General features: G+C 34.1%; 2 protein-coding genes across 2 annotated transcripts; both read left to right on the top strand.

The window, feature by feature from the left end:
* Positions 1-2,483: 2,483 nt before the first annotated feature.
* On the top strand, positions 2,484-9,920 carry LOC115990289 (chaperone protein dnaJ 15). The gene is made up of 12 exons (XM_031114138.1): positions 2,484-2,592; positions 2,870-3,078; positions 4,010-4,133; positions 5,672-5,754; positions 5,831-5,942; positions 6,016-6,120; positions 6,264-6,317; positions 8,174-8,263; positions 8,390-8,498; positions 8,601-8,749; positions 8,838-8,891; positions 9,383-9,920. The coding sequence occupies exons 2-12, from the start codon at positions 2,948-2,950 to the stop codon at positions 9,617-9,619; spliced, it is 1,248 nt and encodes a 415-aa protein (XP_030969998.1). The 5' UTR covers positions 2,484-2,592; positions 2,870-2,947; the 3' UTR covers positions 9,620-9,920.
* Positions 9,921-20,563: 10,643 nt separating this feature from the next.
* LOC115955070 (zinc finger protein GIS3) lies at positions 20,564-21,650 on the top strand. Its single transcript, XM_031073149.1, has one exon. It carries the CDS (start codon positions 20,720-20,722, stop codon positions 21,455-21,457), a length of 738 nt encoding a protein of 245 aa, XP_030929009.1. The 5' UTR covers positions 20,564-20,719; the 3' UTR covers positions 21,458-21,650.
* The last annotated feature ends 232 nt before the right edge of the window (positions 21,651-21,882 follow it).

Here is a 21,882-nt window from a genome sequence, read left to right on the forward strand (position 1 = left end):
ACTCGACCCTAATGGGTTGGGTTTGGATTTTTAAAATAAAACTTAAAGCAGGTTTAGGTCGGGTTCAGATTTTAGTGATACTCGCCTCGAACTCGGACCTGGACCTGACCCATTAAACTAAAATTACCAAAAAACCTAATATATATAAACTTATTTAGAAAACCCTAATCCTATCTCATTCTCTCAATCTCATTTGAGCTGCCACCCACCTTCTCTCAATCTTCAGTCACTCTTACCCACACAGCCACACAACCACATAGCCACAGCCTCACCACTGCCCCCCTCAACTCCTCAAGCCGTCACTCTAACTAACTCACACAGCCACACTCGTGGCCTCATAGCTGCCCCCTTCAATAGCTCCCACTCTCCCTCCTCCCTGCACCTTCACCTCACTGTCAATGCTAACTCCCCCTCTATCACCGACTCACTGTAACTCACTCTCAATGATTTGGATTTGTTCTCCACCATTTTTTTTTTTTTTTTTGGTTCGTTGTCATTCCTTTTTCTCAATGATATGTTCTTCTTGTTTTTTTTTTTTTTTTTGGGTGATTTATGTGTTTGTGTTAGGATTTGTGTTTGTAATTTTGAAAGAGAAAATCATAAATCTGAAATTTTTTTGTTTGTGTTTGTGTTAGGATTTGAGTTTGTGTTTGTGATTTTGAAAGGGAAAATCTCAAATCTGAAATTTTTGTGTTTGTGATTTTTGTGTCTGTGTTTGTGTTTGTGATTTTGAAAGGGAAAATCATAAATCTAAAATTTGTGTTTTTGATTTCTGGGTTTGTGTTTGTGATTTTGGGTCAGGCATGATGGGATGAGGCTCATGGGGGCTCGATGGGGCGGGTCCGGGGGTAAAAAAAAAACCCGTTTATTAAACGGGATGGGTTCAGGTAATGGGGGTGGGCTCGTGAGTCAGGTTCAGGCATAAAGACACCTGCCCTGAACCCAACCCATTGTCATTCCTAATGTGACGATCAACAAAAAATTCAAATCATTTTGGTTTTATATGCATTATAAATTCGTTTGATTCTATAATACACATTTTTTTTTTATATGTACTATATGTAAATAATTTTAACTATTTATTTATTATTTTTCTCAAAAAAAAATATGTAAGTAATATGGATTAAATAAGTATGCAACATAAAAAAAATGCAAAAAAAAAAAAGAAAAAGAAGCAAAGCAGAATGCAAAGAGATTCCCTTGGATTTGGGTAAATGCAATAGTCATGACCATTATGCCATTGATTTTATATTATTTACCTTTGAGATTTAAGAATTGTCTAAATTAACTACTTAATCTTAATTTTGACAGATAAAAATTAATTACATGATATGCATGTGACCCTTTTATTATTAAAAAAAATCATTTTAAAAACAAAACAGGCACAATAAGTGACTTTTTTTTGTCAATTATAATTAACAAAAGTAATAGAATTCAGCTACAAGAGTCAATTTGAATAATTCTTAAATCTTAGGAGTTGATAATAAAAAAAAATCATAGAAGAGGGTTAGCTTGCAAGTGGCTCAAACACCATGAGGTCTATATGTATTTTTCCCTAAAACAATATATACCATAAATATTTTTTTTTAAATAACTTTCAAAATTTGAGCATGTGTTCAGAGACTCTTCTATTTTTTGAGTAAGAGTTAATTTATAGTATTTATTATAATTTGGGATTACTATATTTTCCAACCATAAAAAAAACTTAGGAGTGTGATGAAAAGATGATTTCACCACATATAATACTCATCACATCCCTAGATTTTTTTTTTTTTTTGGTGATATTTAGTTTTGTTTTTGGATAAACATGGGGTATTTTTTTTAAGGAAAAAAACAGTAGCAACATGAGTTATTTAACTTAATTTTATATTTTAAAAAAAACAATAAATATATAATTACTTTGAAGAAGTGGATTAGTGGAAAAATGTTTTTATTTTGTAGGCAATGTTATAGTGTAAGTTAGATATGTATTTTTACGAGACTATTATTTAGTTTTATTTCTACTTAAACCTAGGGATGTAGGGGTATTTCGGAATAAAAAAATCTAGTCCAAATAGAGAAAGCCTCTTAAATAGCAGTATATAGAAAACAACAGCAACATGGATTGTTTAACTTATTTTTCTATTAAAAAAAATCTATAATTACTTTTGAAGAAGTTTTTTTGTTGGGAGAGAATTACTTTGAAAATGTGGATTAGTGGAAGAGTGTTTCTATTTTGTAGGCAATGTTGTAGTGCAAGTTAAACATATATTTTTACCAAACTATCTTTTAATTTTGCCTCTACTTAAACCTAGAAATATAAAGATATTTTGAAATAAAAAAAAATTGACCCAAATAGAGAAAATCCCTTAAATAGTAATACGGAAAAAATTGGCAAAATGAAGAGTACATAAGGTGGACCAGATGGTCAGAACCAAAAAATAAAATAGTAAAATTTTTAGACTAATTTCCGTTAGCTGAAAATAGCAAAATGTCAATGAGAAGGAGGAGAGCCTTTGAAAAAAAAAAAGTTTATTTAAAAAAAAAAAGGTGACGAGCCGAACTTACAAAGAAGACAGAGAAATCATTTCATTTCCACACCTTCTACATTCTGTAAATTCCAAAACCCTAGCTCTCTCTCTCTCTCTCTCTCTCTCTCTTTCATTTTTCATTCTTTCTTCTTCGATTAGATCCTTGATACTTGCTCATAGATATTCAATTGTTGTTGGGTCGTGTTTCTAAATTCGATTCCCGAGAAAGTATTAGCGATCCGATAATGCTTTGAATTGCGTGTATTTTGTTGGAAATTAAAAAAAAAATCAAATTTTGACCTCTTTTTCTAGGTTTTGGATTCGTAATTATTGCTATTTATATTGTGGGTATGTTTTAGATTTCATTCCATGATTGGACGAACCGAGAAATAAGATAGGAAATTTCCAGATTTTAGAGAGAGAGAGAGAGTTGGGGAATGGGAATGGGCTCCAAGATGGAAGGAACTTCTGCCCCAGCAAATCGGAGAGATCCTTATGAGGTACTGTCCGTTTCCAGAGATTCCACCGATCAAGAAATCAAAACCGCGTATCGGAGACTCGCTCTCAAGTATGTCTCATTTCTTCCAATTTTTCATTTTTTAGTTTTTTTTGGATTGGTTTTGAGTTTTTCTTTAATGGGTGTTTTGAATTGTGGTTAGTTAAGCCTGGTATGTGTTTAGGGACATTGTAATTGAAACAAGATTGCTTTGGGAGCTTAATTTCTAGCTCAAAGTTAGGTTATTATTGTGCAAGAACAAGATTGTTGATCTTATTTGTGAAATGGGTTTTGGGAGGTGTCTTATATAATCTGATTACAACTGGTTTCTGTGATTCTTGAAGGTTGGTTGGTTGTTTCTTGTTAATTCTTTTGGGGGAAGAAAACATGGGATTGAGATTGAATTTACTTGTTTGAGATATCTAGGTGCTTCTAATTATAATGTTAGGGAGCAATTCGTGAACTAAACTGCGTGATATTCTATGACACAATGCAGCTATTAGTGAAAAGTTGAAGTTGAAGTTTAATTATGGAACCCTAAGTAATCCTGTACCATCAGTTCCGTTGCTGCTGATAATGTTTGGTTGAAGATAATGGATTCATAACTTCAAAAAGGCTTGTGAAATGTATGGAGCCATTTGAAATTCAATGAAAAGAGAAAACAGTCCCATATTATCCTTTTTTTATTAAGTAATGCTCCCTTACTATTCAGTTGTGCTTGGGTAGAGTAAAGACGGGGGGGGGGGGGGAAGAGAAATGTATAACAAAAGGATAGTTTTCAATGGTATTTGTTAAATTACTGATTGTCCCAAAAACTCAATTTATTAGGAAATGGTGAATTTAGTCATTTAACTATAGTTCTATCACTATTTATCTGTTAAATGTGGTTTTATCTCATTCATACTCACTTAAGTTTGTGCAATCACTTGTTCACTGATGATAGTGATGCTTATCCAATAGATCTTTTGTAAACAATGTGATGTTGGAACCCAATATTGAACAGGTATCATCCTGACAAGAATGCCAGCAATCCTGAGGCTTCAGAACTCTTCAAGGAGGTTGCATATTCTTATAGCATCTTATCTGACCCAGAGAAGAGAAGGCAATATGACACTTCAGGATTCGAGGTGCTTTTCTTCCCACTCTTCTTATTCTGTGTCCAGTTATGTGAAGTTTTGTGGTGTCTATGCATGTGTGTGTATGAAAATAATAGCAGGAAGGAGTAAAATCAACTATAACAAATTCAAGAAACATTTTAAATTTGGTCTTTGTCTTAATGAATCCTTATACTATCCAAATCATTCTTTGTTTCTTTTTCTTCTGTATTTTTAGAAGTCCCCTTATATCATTGAGATCTTCTGTTTCTTAAACTGATAGAAGTGTGATACTTTTTTGATTGAAGTAAAACAATGAACTATAACATATATTAAAGTTAACAAGATAGATTTATGTATAGAGATTACATATTTTCAATATGCTGGCACTGAAACTTGCAAATTGAAAGTTAGTGAACAAAATAAGTGGCGAGAATGTGTTTTTTATAATTGATATTTGATCCATGATCATGACAGAGAGAAGTTCATTAGGATATCACCTAGGAAGCAAGGACACTTTATTTGGAGTGACATACCCATATCATACTCCTGTTGGACACTTGACATGCCTTAGACACTTTTGCATGTGTGTCCCAGCCATGTCCTTTTTTTAAAAAAAATTTGTAGGACACAGTTGGGACACTAGAACAAAAGGAATCGAATACTCTTTCACAAAACAAAGAGAGCATTCATGCTCTTTAATAATAGTGGACTTGAAAATTAATAAATATGTTTATTCTTGGTTTGTATTCTAATTTTTAAACATCCTTTAATGGTCATGGATTTGCTTTATTATCCATTATTTCTCTTAATTTAATACATATTTAACATTATATGAAAAATAAATGCTTAATTATATATAGAAAATAAAAATAAAAATATTTTTAATAATTATTTAATAAAAGTGTTGTGCCGTACCCGTGTCCTATATTTTTTTTAAAATTTCTGTGTCGCTGTGTTGTACCTGTACCTGTGACTGTGCTTTTTAGGATATCACTCACATTGGTATGGGATTGAAAGGATTTGGGGGTATCCATAGCCAATAACTAGAGAAACATTTATTGATAAAGGTTTATTGTTGTGGGTGCTGACATGAATGTCATATGTTGACACACACACGGGTCGAACATCGCAAATTTCAAAATCTACATACATGTTTTGTAGTGTTTCAGTTTTTTAGGAAGTTAAAATGCTGCTGGTTACTGACATGCCTTTTTGTTTTGATTGGAAACTAACTTTCCCTTTTCATTCTTTTTTGGTTTATTACCTTCACAGATAAAAGTATTTTTTTTTTTTATCTGTCTTGTTTGGGAATTTCAGGGCATGTAGCTTGTCAATATTTTCTACTTTTATTAGGATTCAGTAATATATTTGTTTCATTTGTATACTTGGCTTCTCTCTATAATAGCGTATAGATACTTATTGTGTATCTAAAAATGCATTTAAGCTGGAAGTTCCGTTCTTTCAATTTCATCATTCCATTTTCCCATGTCCTTCAATTCCCCACTAAAATTCTTTTTGGTGGTTTATCAGATTTTAATGGTACTGGAATCTTATAATAAATTGTTCAGGCTCTTGACACTGAAGGCATGGACATGGAAATTGACTTATCTAATCTTGGTACCGTCAATACAATGTTTGCAGCTTTATTCAGGTGGTATCTTACTTGGTAAATTAGGAGCTATCAGGGTCCTTGAGCTTTTATAACCCCTTGTTTTGTTTGTTTATAGCAAGCTGGGTGTCCCAATTAAGACTACAATTTCCGCTAATGTTCTTGAAGAAGCTCTGAATGGTACTGTTACAATCAGACCTCTTCCAATTGGCACATCAGTTAGTGGAAAGGTGCTTACTTGGTTTCTGTCCTAATGACCTATACTCTTTAGTATCATATTACTTATTTTACATTCTACTGCAGGTAGAAAAGCAGTGTGCCCACTTCTTTGGTGTTACAATTAATGAGCAACAAGCTGAGGCAGGGATTGTAGTAAGAGTTACTTCAACCTCACAGAGCAAATTCAAGGTAAGAAATGATTCTCAGTAAGGTCTTTTGTGCAATTTGGGATGACTATGCCTATGACGCATCTTTACCTCTGCGTGTGCATGTATGCTTCTACTTCAGAGTGTTATTTTTTCAAATTGTAACATTAGAACTTGATTTTCCAGTTACTCTATTTTGAACAAGATGGGGGGAATTTAGGTTATGGTTTGGCGTTACAGGTATGTACATTTTATCTGGTGCTCCATCAATCCAGTTTTCTGTTAATCTCATGGCTTGTCCCATTTACTGTATAAGTTGTGACTGATCTGTCTTCTTTCTTGGGAAAATTGTTGAAGTGCACAAAATTTTTCTTTCATTAATGTGGTATTATGAATTCTGTTGCTATATTGGTGTTGCAGGCTGGTAGAATGTCAAAAAACCATGCTAGTTTAGAATGGTAGTATGTAGTATAGAGACATTTTCAGTACTCACTTGATGCTACATGGTCTGTTGCGGCAGAACTTGAATTCAGTAATATTATTTTGAATGCCTTAAGGTGTTTTGGTTTGGTATATGCCTGCATCTAGCCCATGTTACAGTTTATACTATTGCAGAATTTCCAGGACGTTGAGTTCATTGATATTATTCTAACTGTCTTCAGGTGTTTTGGATGAACATATGCCTGCATTCTGCTCACGTTACAGATTATCCTAATTGCAGAAAAGCAAAAGCTTTGAATACCATAACTGATCTGCCCTTTTTTTTCTTTGGCTCCTTTTCTTGTTTGTGTAGAAGTATCAAAGTGAATCTTAGTGTTGACAGAGCTGTGAATTTTGGTGGAGTAGGATATTTGACATACTATATGTTTTGGTTTTTAAGGAGTACATGTTTGAAATTAATTTTGGACTCCAGAGAAGTCAAGTGAAAGAAATTAAAACTAATGTCTTAGGGCCTTTGGGCTCAGTGTCATTTATTAGGTGTCCAAATTCTATTGTACTCCTCAATAGCCTTTATTAAAGATAGTAAAAGTTTTCATTAATTTAAGTACTAGAGATATATTGGTTTGGTAACTGTAATTGAGGTGGTGTTTGAGAGAGTGAGGGCTGAATTTGGAGGACACCATTATTTATGAGAAGAAAAGCGTTCTGTCTAATAGTTAGGTACTGTGCTATTCTTTGTTGTGATAGCTGAATGGTGAATTGCAATAAAATCAAGTTGATGATTGGAATTGGAAGTGGATTTTGAAAAAAAAAAAATTCAAATAATTGTGTTGATCAAGTTTCTGTCACTCAAATAGAGATAATAAATGATAGATACTTCCCCCCTTTCCCCAAAACAAAAAAGAAAAAGAAAAAAAAGAAGCAAATTGCTGCTGAGTGGTGTAAAAGCTTCCACCTATCTACACTTGTAGCAAATGATAGAGTGAGTGGTCTACAATGTAGATGTTCTTATTCTGTGTCAAGTTAGTAGGGAACTAATGACACACTCAAACACACATTCAGGTACATAGTTTAAATGTTCTCAATACACCTTAAACCTGTTAGCCACCTAGGGAAAATGCTTTTCTTAGTGTATTTCATGGAAAAGTAGCATCCCATAATATGGATTTTCAAAAACTCTCTTTTGTTAGGTAGAATCCATGACTTCACTCTCCATCTTACTCTTACGAGGGAAGGAAGGAGATGTTACTTGCAGTGGAGCTCGTTGAATTTTCAAATATAGGATTTGTGTGTGTGCGCGCGCGTGCGCGTGCGTGTGTATGGAGAATAACGCTTTCTGAGATTGCATTTTGGTTCCTTTTTTATTTGGAAATTGTCTAGTGAAATTTTTTTGGAGGAAACTTTCTTTCAGGCTTTCAATTTGATTTTTATTAGATTATAGTGCTTAAGCTTCCTGATCCTGGAAATTTATTGTATTTTTGCTATTTTTATGATTGATTACCTTCAAGTTTTCCATAAATTCCCTAGTTTGTTGTTCAGGTACCTGTTACTTTCAGGTTCTGTTTTATCAATTACAATGTAATGCTTTAACACCTGTGCAATTGAACTATGTGCATGACTAGAATTAACATGGGATACTGTATCTGTTTGTACAGGAAGACAGTGAGAAGACTGGTAAGGTGACATCCGCCGGGATGTATTTTTTACATTTTCAAGTGTACAGAATGGATTCAACTGTGAATGCTGTAAGCATTTACTGCAATCTCTTTATCATTGTCATCATCATTATTTTGAGTGGGGTTGGGATGTGGGTAAAAAGTTTCCATCTTATCATTTCTGAAGTATTGATATCAATCATTCTGCTGTTGCAGCTAGCGATGGCTAAGGACCCTGAAGCTGCTTTCTTTAAAAGGTTGGAAGGTCTTCAACCTTGTGAGGTCTCAGAACTAAAATCCGGCACTCATATATTCGCTGTTTATGGTGTGAACTGATTATATTGTTCCTTCATCTTTTTATTATAGGCTAGTTGTGTATTAGAACTTGGTCCAATTTGTTACATGACTAACTCTGTGATCTGTTCAGGAGATAATTTTTTTAAGACTGCTACCTATACAATCGAGGCTCTTTGTGCAAAGACATATGAGGACACGACAGAGAAGCTGAAGGAGATTGAGGCTCAGATTTTAAGAAAGAGAAATGAGCTACGGCAATTTGAGACGGAATACAGAAAGGTGGAGATCCTTCTGCCTGTTCTGGTCATGATTTTGAATAGTAGGTAGTTGGTGATACAGCTTACAATTTTGATGTAATGTTTTGTAGGCATTGGCGCGCTTTCAAGAAGTGACCAACAGATACAGTCAGGAAAAGCAGTCTGTAAGTTATACCTTCTCATTATCCTCATAATTCCCTTTTCACAAAGGGTGTTGTGAATGCTCTATCTCACACACACACACACACAAAATGCACACGTGTAAGTTCAGCATGGTAGGAGAATAATAAGACTTCTTTATTCTAAGGGTTAATGAGGCAGGCAATTTATTATGTTCATATTTGATATTGACACATTTATTGTTTATTTTATATTTTCATTAACCTGCACTGCAATCTAGCTCAAATTTTGAAACTTTCTGTTGCATATATATATATATTTTCTGATATTAAGTTACAATCTTAATGATTAAGTTCCAAATAATGGAATAAGCTCTGTGTTTTTCTTATTTCTCCATCTTTAGTCCCGTATTTTTGGTGTTAGTAATTAAATGGTTGAAATGATGCTTTACCATTGGTACCAATATTACTCAAATCAAACTACATGGTGTTTCTCTTATTTCTTCATGGGACCTCATTTGGATTTTGCAACTCAGGTGGATGACCTACTGAAACAGCGAGACAATATTCATTGTTCATTCACTGTAACCAAGGTAGTCAATAGTAGTGGGAGTGGCAGTGGTTTAAGTAATGGGAGTGGTAGCAAAATTGCGGGTGAAGATTCGAAGGCCGAGAGTCCAGTGGATGATGGAAGCTCCGATGGCAAGGATAAGTCAGGTAAAAAGAAATGGTTTAATCTTAACCTGAAAGGAGCTGATAAAAAGCTTGGTTGAGAAGGTGTTTGGGTTATTTTTTCTCTTTGGTATTATATGTGTTTGAAAATCCATCCATACATTCAAATGTTTGGGCCTTTGGGGTGCCGCATACAAAGGCTTTCCTTGTATGCCATGCCCAATTTTTCTGTCATCTAGCTTCCACCGAGGTTACTCATCATTGGGTTTTAGGTTCTGTAAAAACATGTGAAATTTAAAGGTATGTGTATTAATATCTTTGTACTCACGATGCCATTAAGTGAGATACTCATCCAAGTTCATGTAGCATTCTGAACATATTAATTTTGATATTGAAATTATAGATTCATTTGTTTGGTTTTGTTGTAAGAATGAATTCTTCACTAGTTTTACTGCTGATGTTTTAAATCTCAACCTGACAAGTATTTGCGGTTTTGCTGAAAGAAAAGCACTTTTATGAAAAAAATAGAAAAAAACGAATATAATTCTATAGAGTATAGACACATCCGAAATATCAACCAATTTTTAGAAAATGCTCTATAAACAACTGGATGTGAAATTGGGAAATTTTGGAACCATAATTACAGACTGTCCCGAATCCCGATGGACCTAATCCAATAGGCAGTACTTGACTTGCTAATATGGGCAGTCGTAATTAGAAGCGTCATCTCTGCATCGTCGTGGAGACCAGTACCACCAAATGAGTTGTCCTTTTATACCCCCCTCCCCAAAAAAAAAACCATTGAGTTGTCACGTCTGTGATTATTATCCTAGCATTTGTGTAAATTACATAATTCATCTTCTAGTTAATCTTAAACTAATCCTTAAAATCTCAGTACTTTTACAGTTCGTTTGAATTAAGGGGAAAAAGAGAGGGAGTAGAATATAGTTGACTAAAAATCAAATTAACTTCTGGTAATTTTACTTTGCCCTCATTCTTACCTTTCAATCTAAATAAGCCATTAATTAGTATCCTAATTCTTAGATTGTTTCAATTTGTTTTGTTATTTATTTTGAAAAAGCATTTCATCATTGAGTAACAGCTAAATATTAAATAAAAGTAACTAAAAAATTAAGTTGTATTTGTGACTAATTGGAGTACTTAAAAATCTGTCACATAACCAGGGTACCAGGTAGTGTTTTAGTAGGGGAAAAAAAAAATCAGCAGTAATCCAATTGTATTTATCTGCTGGGATCTTTTTAAGCCATTTTGTAAGATTCTTTTGGTGCTAAAATACTGTGATCACATCAAAATATTTTTGGTGTTTAGACAGGTTATAATTACAACTCATTTAAAATTTTGCTACTTTTTTCAATAGTGGCTCACTGAGGGAATAAATTGAAATTTTTTAAAATATCATCGTTTTAATTTAAACTTTTTCAAATTTAAGGCTTTTAATTTAAACCATCCCCACATTATAGGGGGGCTTATGTAAATTACCTTAACATTTACTTATTTTGGTTATTGAAACTTGAAAATTATCTAATTTTTAATGGATTGTTTGGATATTTATCTGAGGGGAAAAATAAACTAAAATGAAATGGATTAAAAAGGCATAAGTGTTTATGATATATATATATATATATATATATGTATGTAGGGACACGATTTTAGTTGGCCCGATCCTGGATGGTCAAGCCTTGGCCCAAAAAATCCCACACAATGAATTTTTGTAGAGTGTGGGTTGAAGAACTTGGTTCCAGTTGGCTTAAACGGTTCGTTGCATGGGCCCAGGAGATATAGAAACAAGAATGAAGAAAGTGGATGTAAAGGGGGGAATTTTATTCATGGGCATGCATTCGTACAGTGAAATTTTGCTCCTCTGTTCCTTCTCTCCTTTTTTCCTCCATTCCCTTCTCTTGGGGGACTCTTACATATTATATAGACCATCTTTTATCATCTGGGCCTTACACTTGTTGATCATCCAAACCCCTACTTGAGCACCTGTCTCATCAGACACCCTTATCAGTTCTTTGTGAGTTGCAGTGACCAAGGTAGCACTATTCAGGGGTCTTCTTTTCATTAATGCGGCCAGGAGAGTAGCTATGGTACATTTAATGTGGTGGTGACAGCCTTTACTGGGATATTTTGGGACTCCTTTCTTTTTACGTGCTTGGAGGGAGGACTACAGTAGCTGGGATGCACCTTTGACCTGGATTTTGGAACGTCCGAGGAGGAATTACTCCTCGGACGTGTTCTCTTTGCTCCAGTGGGCCTGAGTAAGGATTCTGGGCTGCGACGTTGCCTCGGACAGAATGGTCCTCGGACGGGCTCAGGGCCCAACCAACCTATTATTCTGGGCTGATCCCCACAATATATATATATATATATATATATATATTATTTTTTATTTTTTATTTTTTATTTTCTCTATAGCAAGAGGGAGGGGGATTTTGATTACTCAAGTTCTCAATCATTGAAGAACGAGATAGTACTATTAAACAATTAACCTCATAACATTTATGACTTTTGTTATATATCAACTATATATAGTTTTATAAATCAACCAAGGCACTACTAGAATAGTTGTGTTGTAGAAGAATATAGTATGATTGAATGTCAAAAAGTATTATAACTTTTACATTTGGTTATATGATTGCAACTCTTTAAGTAACCCAAGTTGGTTGTTCTGTAGCAGGCTTTTTATTTTTATTTTTATTTTAATTTTTTTGGGGGATGAATATGAATTTTATTCAACTAACTCTAAAGCGGCATATTTAGCCCGTTCTTTTTGTTGGTGTGCTTGTGTTCAAACTTCAAATATAAGGTTTTTATCTATATCATATGTTTGATGATGGTAAATTATTAATTACAGATTCTTTTTTCCCAAAGTCAAGCCCATGGCAAAAAGCTTTAAAATATTGAAAGATTGTTATATGAGGTTACGTATTTTAGGGGGTGAAAATAATATGCTGAAAACTTACCCTTAGGTTATTGGAGCCTTTGTGATCGAGTTGCTTAAAGTGTTGATATATGAAATTACAAATTAAATAATATGTTAATTCAGTCGTTACCACATAGTGCATTAAGACGCTATTGACTATTGAATATTGATGGAAATATTTCACTGCAATGTTCATCCAAGTCAAGCTCAAGTCACTTTCTTCTTGATGTCTTTTCCTTGAAAATCATTTCCATGTGTCGTCGAATGATTATGAATAAAAGTCCTTGCATATGGTTTTGGTTTAGCGGTTCACTTCTTTTCGACCATATAAATTTGGTGGTTCTCAATAAATGTATTCTTTGTCAAATTGAAACTTGAAAGAAAAAGGTTTTATTTTATTAAATTAAATTGTAGATTTCACTCTAAAGTCGTGCTTGTTACTGTTTTCAATTTAAATTTATTTCAGCGCCCATCTAATACATTGTATTTGCATGTCTGTGTAAATGATATATAATTATATATAGTAAAAAAAAAAAAAATCTTTGTTTTTGAAAAAATTTGTATCTTTTTATTTATTTATTTTTCCTTGCTAATTAAGTAATTTGAAAGGAGATCCATAAATCATATGGTCAACTTCACTTCACAAAAGGGTATTTTAATTCCTAATAAAATTTAGACACGTAAAGAATTATAATGTCCTGTCAAAACCAACAATAAAAAAAAAAATTCATCAAATGGATCTCTCTTCTCCGTGGTTGGACAGGTGGAATATCTTAAAATTTTCCAGTAAAACGTGCACATGGAACATTATATAATCCAACTTGATTTTGGCATATGTACTAAACAATTTGTCTCTACCTATGAATTTAAATTTTAATGATCACTGACTAGACGTTCAACTACCTCAATCATGTTCAAGTGTAAATATTATAAAAGGCCTTGTATTATTAGTAGTTTCCCAATATAAAATTAATTCTAATGAGATTTCAATTAAGAAATTTAATATGTGAAAGCAATTTGGACCCACCATTTGAAGTGGGTCCTACGGCTAGGATATTGATAAAGAATTTGGCAGGATCCAACGGCCAGGAACACCTATTTTTCAATATTTATTTGAGGATTTCCAAATCGATCACTATTAATCACAGTTTGATTGTCGCTTTTGACCAATTATCATGGTCCGCTTGTTCTATGTGACCACCACATATCCATCGGGTTGAAACAGTATATTTTGTGTATTTGTTTTATGGAGTACGTCTCTAATAAGCATATGATTTATATGTTTATGAGAACCAATCTCTATAAGATGAGCACATAAAATTGTGACTGACACAATTGTTATTGTTGCTACAATTTTCTCAATTGGGTCATAAAATGAATTAGTTTTATCAAATTTAGAAGTCTATACATCAAGGAGCTAATTTTGGTAACTCATAAACAAGTTGTGTATGGTAGACATTGCTGTAACCACCAAAAATTATTTAAACAATGATACAAGACATTGTTTCTTATAAATGATACCAACACAATAGATTAAACACAACAATAATGATTCTACTAATAGACTTGAAAACAGTCTTAGGTTATCCGTTTGGGGACTAATTTAGCCACCTTGGGCAAATTATAAAAAAAAACAAGTAGATAGCTTGATAGACACATACAACTTAGTTGAACTGCATTTAAAATCAAAACAACTTGTCTTGACTTGTGTTGAATCTAAACCCATTATTGTTTATGGTTAAGACCATTTTGTATCTACTTGGACTTTTCCAAGGGACAAATTCCTCCAGAATTCTGGGATTTGTTTATCTAAGGTTTTTTTTTGGTTAAAATAAGCACATGATGTAGATTAAGGAAATGCCTAACTCTCTTCCTTATAAGACCAAGTCCAACATGCATATAAATACTGTTTCTTTTTATTTATATTGCGTTTAAGTTAGATTCCTTGGTTCACTTTCAATGGGTTTATGTCTACCATGCCACTGTTTCTACATGTGGAAGCTGACTTTGCAGGCAGTCCCGTCCCAAGTGGTAGGTTTATTGCCTCGGAATGTAGCAAAAGTGAAAGCCCATTCCGTTTTTGTTTTTTAGTTTTTTTCTTGGAAGTAAAAAGGACATAATGTCCTTGCATCCTTCATGTGAGGCATGCTGTTAGGAGAAATAAAATCTAGAGTAACAGATATCCACGAAAAAGATCAAAAAGTTTATGGAAATTCCACATAGAGCTTAAAAATATAAAGGCCGACTTAATTGATTATGTTCCTCTAGCTAGCTCTATGTATGTCCACCTAATTACACTCTTATTTTGTTTCTGTAATTCCAATACCTTTTTTTTTAAAATTTTTTTTTTATTTTTTTTTATAAAAATCTAAATTGAATCTTTCTTAATCTTATCCCACTTATTGTAAGAAAGAATTTTTTTTTTTTTTTTTTAGTATTTATTTTTGGAGTTGCAAGTGAAGAATTCAAACATCTCTTCTCAAGGTAAGTGGCAAAAATTAGAAAGAGGAATATATTTGGTTGATATGGATAGATTAATTGGCTATAACCCATGTGGCATGAGAAGTTGTGCAACTAGAGCTTAGAGAGGGCTGATAGTGTAGTAAGCCAAAATAAAAATTTAATGTTTTTGTCATATCATGTGCAGGTGTTCCCCAACTATGTGTGGCTTTGGGTTAGATGTAATGTGGGTGTTTATGTAGCCGTCCGAGTGTCTCACTTTATTAGCAAAGCCAAAGCACATTTAGTTTGTCTTATTGATTGACCAAGATCACCTCTCTCCAAACTCATTTCACGGGTACTTCCATTTGTGTATTTTAAAATTGGATGGAATTCATAGCTATATATGCCTTATTTTAATGTAGACATTCTAGATGTAATCTAAGCTTAGCTCTCTCTCTAGGTTAGATTATTGTTTGATGCTATATAATTAAATTTACTTACAGGGGGTGAGAGAGAGAGAGAGAGAGAGGGAGAGAGAGAGAGTCACTTCACAATTCACATGACTTAAAGCTAACTCCACCCAACCTCCACCTTTTTATTTTAAAAGAAGTAGGTAGTGTCACTTGGAATACATGGAGGGGCTAATTGAGTCAGACCCACATTTTTTGGGATTGTTTATAAATGCTTTGAACATATCTATAAAAGGGATTTCAACTTGAAAATTAAGTCACATTGAGGGTTATCTTTTTATCCTTTTTGGATCCTTCCAAAGTAATGGTTGCAAAAAGAAACAAAGATGATTAGAAAGTTAATGGAGTTCTAATATGATAGGATCATGTCTGAAATAATCTATACTTAAAATATTAATATATTTTTTGTATCATTGGCTAAATTTCCTTGATAAGCACAACTTAGTGGGCCATCCTCGCGATTTGGGCGATCTTAAAACGATAATATCGGCATCACTTCAATCAACAACAAAAGAAAGAAAAGCATGATTAAGGCTCCTAAAAGTGTATTATATTAGATGGTGGAAAACATTACAAAGTTTGCAAAGAAGCTAAAAAAAATAAAAAATCCATTCTTAATAAGAAGACAGTTGTTTTTATTAATCAACAAGATTGGGCAAGTATGATTGGACAATTCCCTCACCACCCTATACTACATACTTCAATTCAATTCTTTCTTTTCTTTTTTGTGAGTGTGAGAAAGAGAGAGATAGGTTTTCAATGTAGGGTCCAATTTGCCTCAAAACTGGCACATGTGGTCCCAATGTGCCTCAAATGTGCGCGGGACCTACATGAGTTTTGTTCAAACAGTGAGGGACCAATTAGATGAAACCTCCTCACATGTGTTTCGAGAGAAAACCTTGACCCCTATCTATCATCTATCATCTATGTTCATCCACTCCCAAACAAATTGATAACACACTGCTCCCACTCTATTCTTCTTCTACCCAGCATGTTTCAACTTCCAACTTACTCAGCTGTACTGCTTTAAAACCTAAGGACTTTTCAAACTAGAAAAATAATAAATAATAAATAATAAATAATATATACTTTTTATGTTTAAACTCTAATTTGAGTTTGACCCCTCACATTTTCTGATCCCTTTGAATCAAAGAAAATTCACATTTGAGGTATAATTAATTAGATAAAAAGTAATGAGATTTATATATAGTGAAGAATTTCTTGAGATTAGCTCTTTTTTTATTATTATTATTTTTACATTAAAAGCCTTGGATGAAAGACAATTCATACATATATATAATGAAGCCAAAAATTAGAACTAGACTTATTTGGCCACCTCTGTTCCCAACAACCCCTATAGCAACTCTTTAACCTTTACGAGTATGACACTATGACTACACACATTAATTTTGAGAAGGTCACTTCAATGCGTTTTAATTTCTTTTTGAGCTGAGACCAACTACTTGATCCCCATGTGGCGTGAGAATGGCCCCAACACTGGTTTTTTTTTCCTAACCTTCTCCATCTCAGGAGTGAGAAAGACCCAAAGAGCTAGCAAAATCATTGGATCCACAACAAAAAGCAAAAAGGTGGTTAGGTTTTGTAGTAAACATTTTTCAATACTAATTAATGGAGATCCTAATCTAAGTCCTAAATCTATGTGCATTATTATGATTTCAGACCACCAATAATCCCATGTTAGGGACTTAAAAATATGGGCCCCACGTTAATTATAGATGAATGGGTCATCACAACCATCCCATTTCTTACCTGCTTAAACAAATTTTGATGATTTGAAAATTTTAGTGAAATATAGAAAAAAAGTATAATATCTATAAGCTTGCATCACCCGCTGGCCGCCATGATCCGCGAGTTGACATCTGGTTTTACCAATCATATAGCTTAATATATTGATAAACTATATTCTTCTCCCAAAAAAAAAAAAAATGATAAATTATATGTGAGTTCTAGTTAGTTATTGTGCAGCAAGTTTTAAATCCTATTATAGCTATACAAAATTGAAAATGCAATTGAAGTCTAGACTTAATAGTAATGAGTAATTATTATGAAATAGACACCATAAGTTTTAAATCCAACCGAATCTATAAAAAATATAAATATAGAAATATATATTTTATATATAAAAATTGACATCTGATCGGCACGTTGGCATCTGATTTTACATGTCATATTATCATTATTAATTAATGGTAGTATTTAATTAATTAGGTGAATATGTGGTAAGTTTTTATTGATGAAGTATAGAGTGGAGCAGAAAAAGTGGAACAAAAGATTTGGATTCATTATATTAAGCTTCATTGATAAATATACATGTGAGTTATAGTTAACTCAATTTGTAAAATCTGCTTCACAAAAAAAAAAAAAAAAAATGATGTTTTGACTTAATAGTAATGTTATCGATAAATTTTAAATCCTATAATATTTAGACAAAAAAGATACCAATTGAAGTATTAACTTAATGGTAATAAATAATTATTAATTTATTGTGAAATAAACGCTAGAGATTTTAAATATTATTGCATTTATAAAATATATAGATATATAAAAAATAGTATATAAAAATGAACTGCACCTGTTGATGGTGGTGTTGATGATTAATTATCCGATCTAACGGTCGAAAATGGTAAAAGCATTCACCTCCAAAGATGATCCAGATAAGGGGGATGATGGGAATTTGATTATATGGGAAAATTTGACTAAGTAATAAGAAGGGTTTGAATAGAAGACACATGAGAAAGAGGGGACAAGGTGGGTCATGTTTGGAGTTGTGATGAAGACTTTGGAAAGAGCTTTTGAAATAACAACAATTCATATTATTATGCTCTTTAAGTGGGAGATTACAAAGCCAAAGCTCTCTCTCTCTCTCTCTCTCTCTCTCGTAGTTAGTAAGATTCGGAGAGATCTCTCCCTAAGAAAGAAAACCAATATAGAAATATAGATTTCAACGTCAATCACGCAAACATCCTAAACAATTATTCATCATCATCAACACGTAATGGTGGGGTCCAATTTGTAAGTTGTAAACACACCTGAACATTCATATTCATTCATTTCAAGCATACACTAGAATGAAAATTATATATATATGATAACCTTTCAAACAAGCTAGTATAATAACTTAAATATTATGTATGTGTCTTTTATGGCCGATCTAGCTTCCCTTGTTGACTTTATTAACAAAACTGCCATCATTTATATAGTAGAAAGAGTGAAAGGGTTGTTGTAATGTGAAACATGAGTATCTACTTCAAGATATGCAAGATAAATACGATGGTGACACATGGGCCATGCAGAAGTGATTAATAATGGGACAGACGGTGTTAGATCTGAGTTCTTTATCTCTCTCTCTCTCGCTCTCTCTCACTCACTCTCAGTTTATATATATATATATATAAAGAGAGAGAGAGAGAGAGAGAAAACCCTGGAAATGAATACTATGAAAGTGCTGCATGCATGGATGCTTTGACTTTATTTGTGATTGAGAGAGAGTGTGAGAGTGAGAATAGTAGTGTTGTTAGTGGGTACCGGTGTCGGCTCCTAAGATTGAGCCAAGAGAGAGAGAGAGAGTGAGTGAGTGAGTGAGGGAGTGGAGACTAAAAATGGAAAATAAAATTACAACAGGGAATGTGACAGAACTCAACTGTGAAATTTTTGGACATTTTCTGGTAGCTGCAGTAGGAACAGAGATTATGGGAGTTTCACTGAGTCTCATTGGAGTTTGTTCCACTTCCACCATACGTCTGAGGTTACCCCATGTGAGATTGCAAAATTACCCTATTTTCGATAAATGTGTAATAACCAGATCTTTTAAAATCAACCACATGTTGAGATGACTGTCAGAAGTGAAAAATATTTTTTTGGGTAAATTTTTTTTTTTAAGGTACTATTAATGTAATTTTTCCATTTGGACGTGACTATAGTAGTAATTTAACAGTTTTCAGACTAAAGAAGCTCCACTACTTGTTGATGAGCTAAGTAAGCAGCTTGCAGGTGAAATATAAAAAACCACAACACGCTGCTAGCTGTGGGGAGACTTGAACTGGAGGCATGTTGGCCCGCCTTTGCCACTAGGTTGCCAATGTGTTGGCAAATGATGAACAATTACTTTCAAATAAATTTATCAAATTTTCTTGACTAATTAATCATATCAAAATTATGGTAAAAGTTATGATATAAAAATTATTTCACAGAATTTTTCATTGACAACTTAATGGAAGGTTGGTTCTGAAGCAATGTTGTGGAGAAGCCTCAGGCGTGGCAAGAGCAATATTATAAGAGTTACGTGTCCTGCATGCAATGGCTGGAGGTGTGATCAACTGAGTTTTCTCTTCTGTTTTTGCGAACATCAACTGAGTTTGAGTAGAGCAAATTATTCTAGGTTCGCATTTTTTATTTGAACCAAGAAATTTTCTAAACTTCTGATTGATCATCTTACCAAAATTTGTATCATCAATGACTGAAGCTAGTGGCTTATTCCTCCAAAAAGAGGGGCCAAAATAAAAATTAAAGTAAGAAAAAGGCAAGTGGCCCATAACATCCATTGTTTTTTCTGACCTAATTTCATCAAGTTCCCCAACTTAGTGGACAAGGCAGAGAAAGGAAAAAAAAAAAAAAAGTGGGTATGGAATGGTACAATTAGACCCACGGAGGGGGTGTTACCAAGTTAGTGACGCCAATTCAACGGTTCATATGAATTTTGATGCTGCCAAACTGTCGAAGTTCACTGAATTTTGAAGTAATACTATATGTTGTGATTGGTCAGAAACACAAAAGAAAGGGGGAAAAAAAAAATAACCAGAAGCAGCTTTGACTCGAGTAGACAAATCCAATCATTTTATACCTCGACCCGTACTATACTCTCATCACATGCATCACATTCCATCCCCATTACCCACTTCATTAATAAACAATAAACAATACGTTTACCGATCAATGTATAATTATGATCAAATAGTTTTTCAACCAAATATTTAAGACCAAATGGGGCATTATTAAAAATCAAGAAGAGGGTAATCTGGCAATTTAACCCTAAACAAAAAGAGAAAATGGAAAGAAAGAATCGGCAAATCAAGTATAATATTCTTCAAAGGGCCCCCCCGAGTGTTCTCGGGTCGTGTTCCCAAAATTACACACTTTCTTCTCCTTGGGATGTCCGCAACCATCTCTCTCTCTTTCTCTTTCTATCTCTCTTTCTTGCCTCTACACTGTGTACACATTATCAAAACCTTTTTATCTTGTATATATACCCCACACATGCAACAACTCTCTTAACATCCTCATTTTCCATCTCTCTCTCTCTCTCTCTCGCTCTCTTTGTTACACACATGGCAGAGCTAGACTACCAAACAAAACCAAGCAATAACACTAACACCACCACCAGCACCACACGCTTAAAACTCTTTGGCATCAACGTCCAAGAAGATGAAGACCCAGTAGATTCCACCAAATCCCCATCTGGGTCATCGGAATCAAGCTCTTTCCCTTCCTCCGGTGACCGGAAATACGAGTGCCAGTACTGTTGCCGAGAGTTCGCAAATTCACAAGCACTTGGTGGGCACCAAAACGCTCACAAAAAAGAGAGGCAACAACTCAAACGTGCCCAGTTACAAGCCACTCGAAACGCCGCCGTTGCCTACGTCCGCAACCCCATAATCTCAGCTTTCGCTCCGCCACCTCACCTCCTCGCTCCGCCTGGCTCCGTCGTAGTCCCAGGTGGCTCAGCTCAGCCTTCATGGGTGTATGTCCCACGCGCCGCACCGCCCTTCCACGTGTCACATGGGAGCGTGTTCACAAATAATGGTAATGGTGCTGTTAGTGTTATTTCCAGTAGTAATAGTAGTAATAGTACGAGTGGTAGAGGAGGAGCAGGGATGTTATCGTATGGTGGTGGTGTAGGGGATTCGTCTGCATTTTCCATGGGCTCTCAGGTAGTACAGGCCCGGACCCATAACAGGGTTGATGGGCCATCGTTGAGTAGGTTCTCCAAAGGCGATGGTGGGCCCAGTTTTGATGAAGCATTGGGCTTGGACTTACATCTCAGCCTTGCTCCGGCTGCACCTTAGGCTCGGCTCATCTTGCCTTGACTTGAATAGATGTTTACCAAGTGGTTTGGGTTTGGCTCCACTCACAAGCTTTGATGTTTATCATCTCAAATCGGATCTTGTACATTTTTCCACAATTATTTATTTATTTTTTTTTTCTCTTAAGGAAGTGATTTGGATAGCACATTGATCATTAACCATACTTTTTGCAGTTTTCTTTTCTTTTGAGTTCTTTCTTTCTTATAAGTTATAAACCTACCCTCACACTAATTATTTTATGCATTTTGTGTGTGTATTATCTCTCTTATAACATGTAAATTTCACACCGTTGTGGGACCTACGTGTTATGACTTATCAAAGAGATGATGTATGTGACAGATTCACAAAAATACATTACAATAATCCAATGGCATCAACGCCATTCAATAGGGTTTAATTTTGAAAGT

The sequence above is a fragment of the Quercus lobata genome, chromosome 1, assembly GCF_001633185.2.
Source record: "Quercus lobata isolate SW786 chromosome 1, ValleyOak3.0 Primary Assembly, whole genome shotgun sequence".
NCBI classification, from domain to species: Eukaryota; Viridiplantae; Streptophyta; class Magnoliopsida; order Fagales; family Fagaceae; genus Quercus; species Quercus lobata.

Bases quoted from the DNA above. Each gene is read 5' to 3' on its own strand.
- LOC115990289 (XM_031114138.1), top strand. From the start codon at position 2,948: ATGGGAATGGGCTCCAAGATGGAAGGAACTTCTGCCCCAGCAAATCGG. The intron at 4,134-5,671 runs GTGCTTTTCTTC...TAAATTGTTCAG, and splicing joins ATGACACTTCAGGATTCGAG to GCTCTTGACACTGAAGGCAT. The intron at 8,264-8,389 runs GTAAGCATTTAC...CTGCTGTTGCAG, and splicing joins TGGATTCAACTGTGAATGCT to CTAGCGATGGCTAAGGACCC.
- LOC115955070 (XM_031073149.1), top strand. From the start codon at position 20,720: ATGGCAGAGCTAGACTACCAAACAAAACCAAGCAATAACACTAACACC.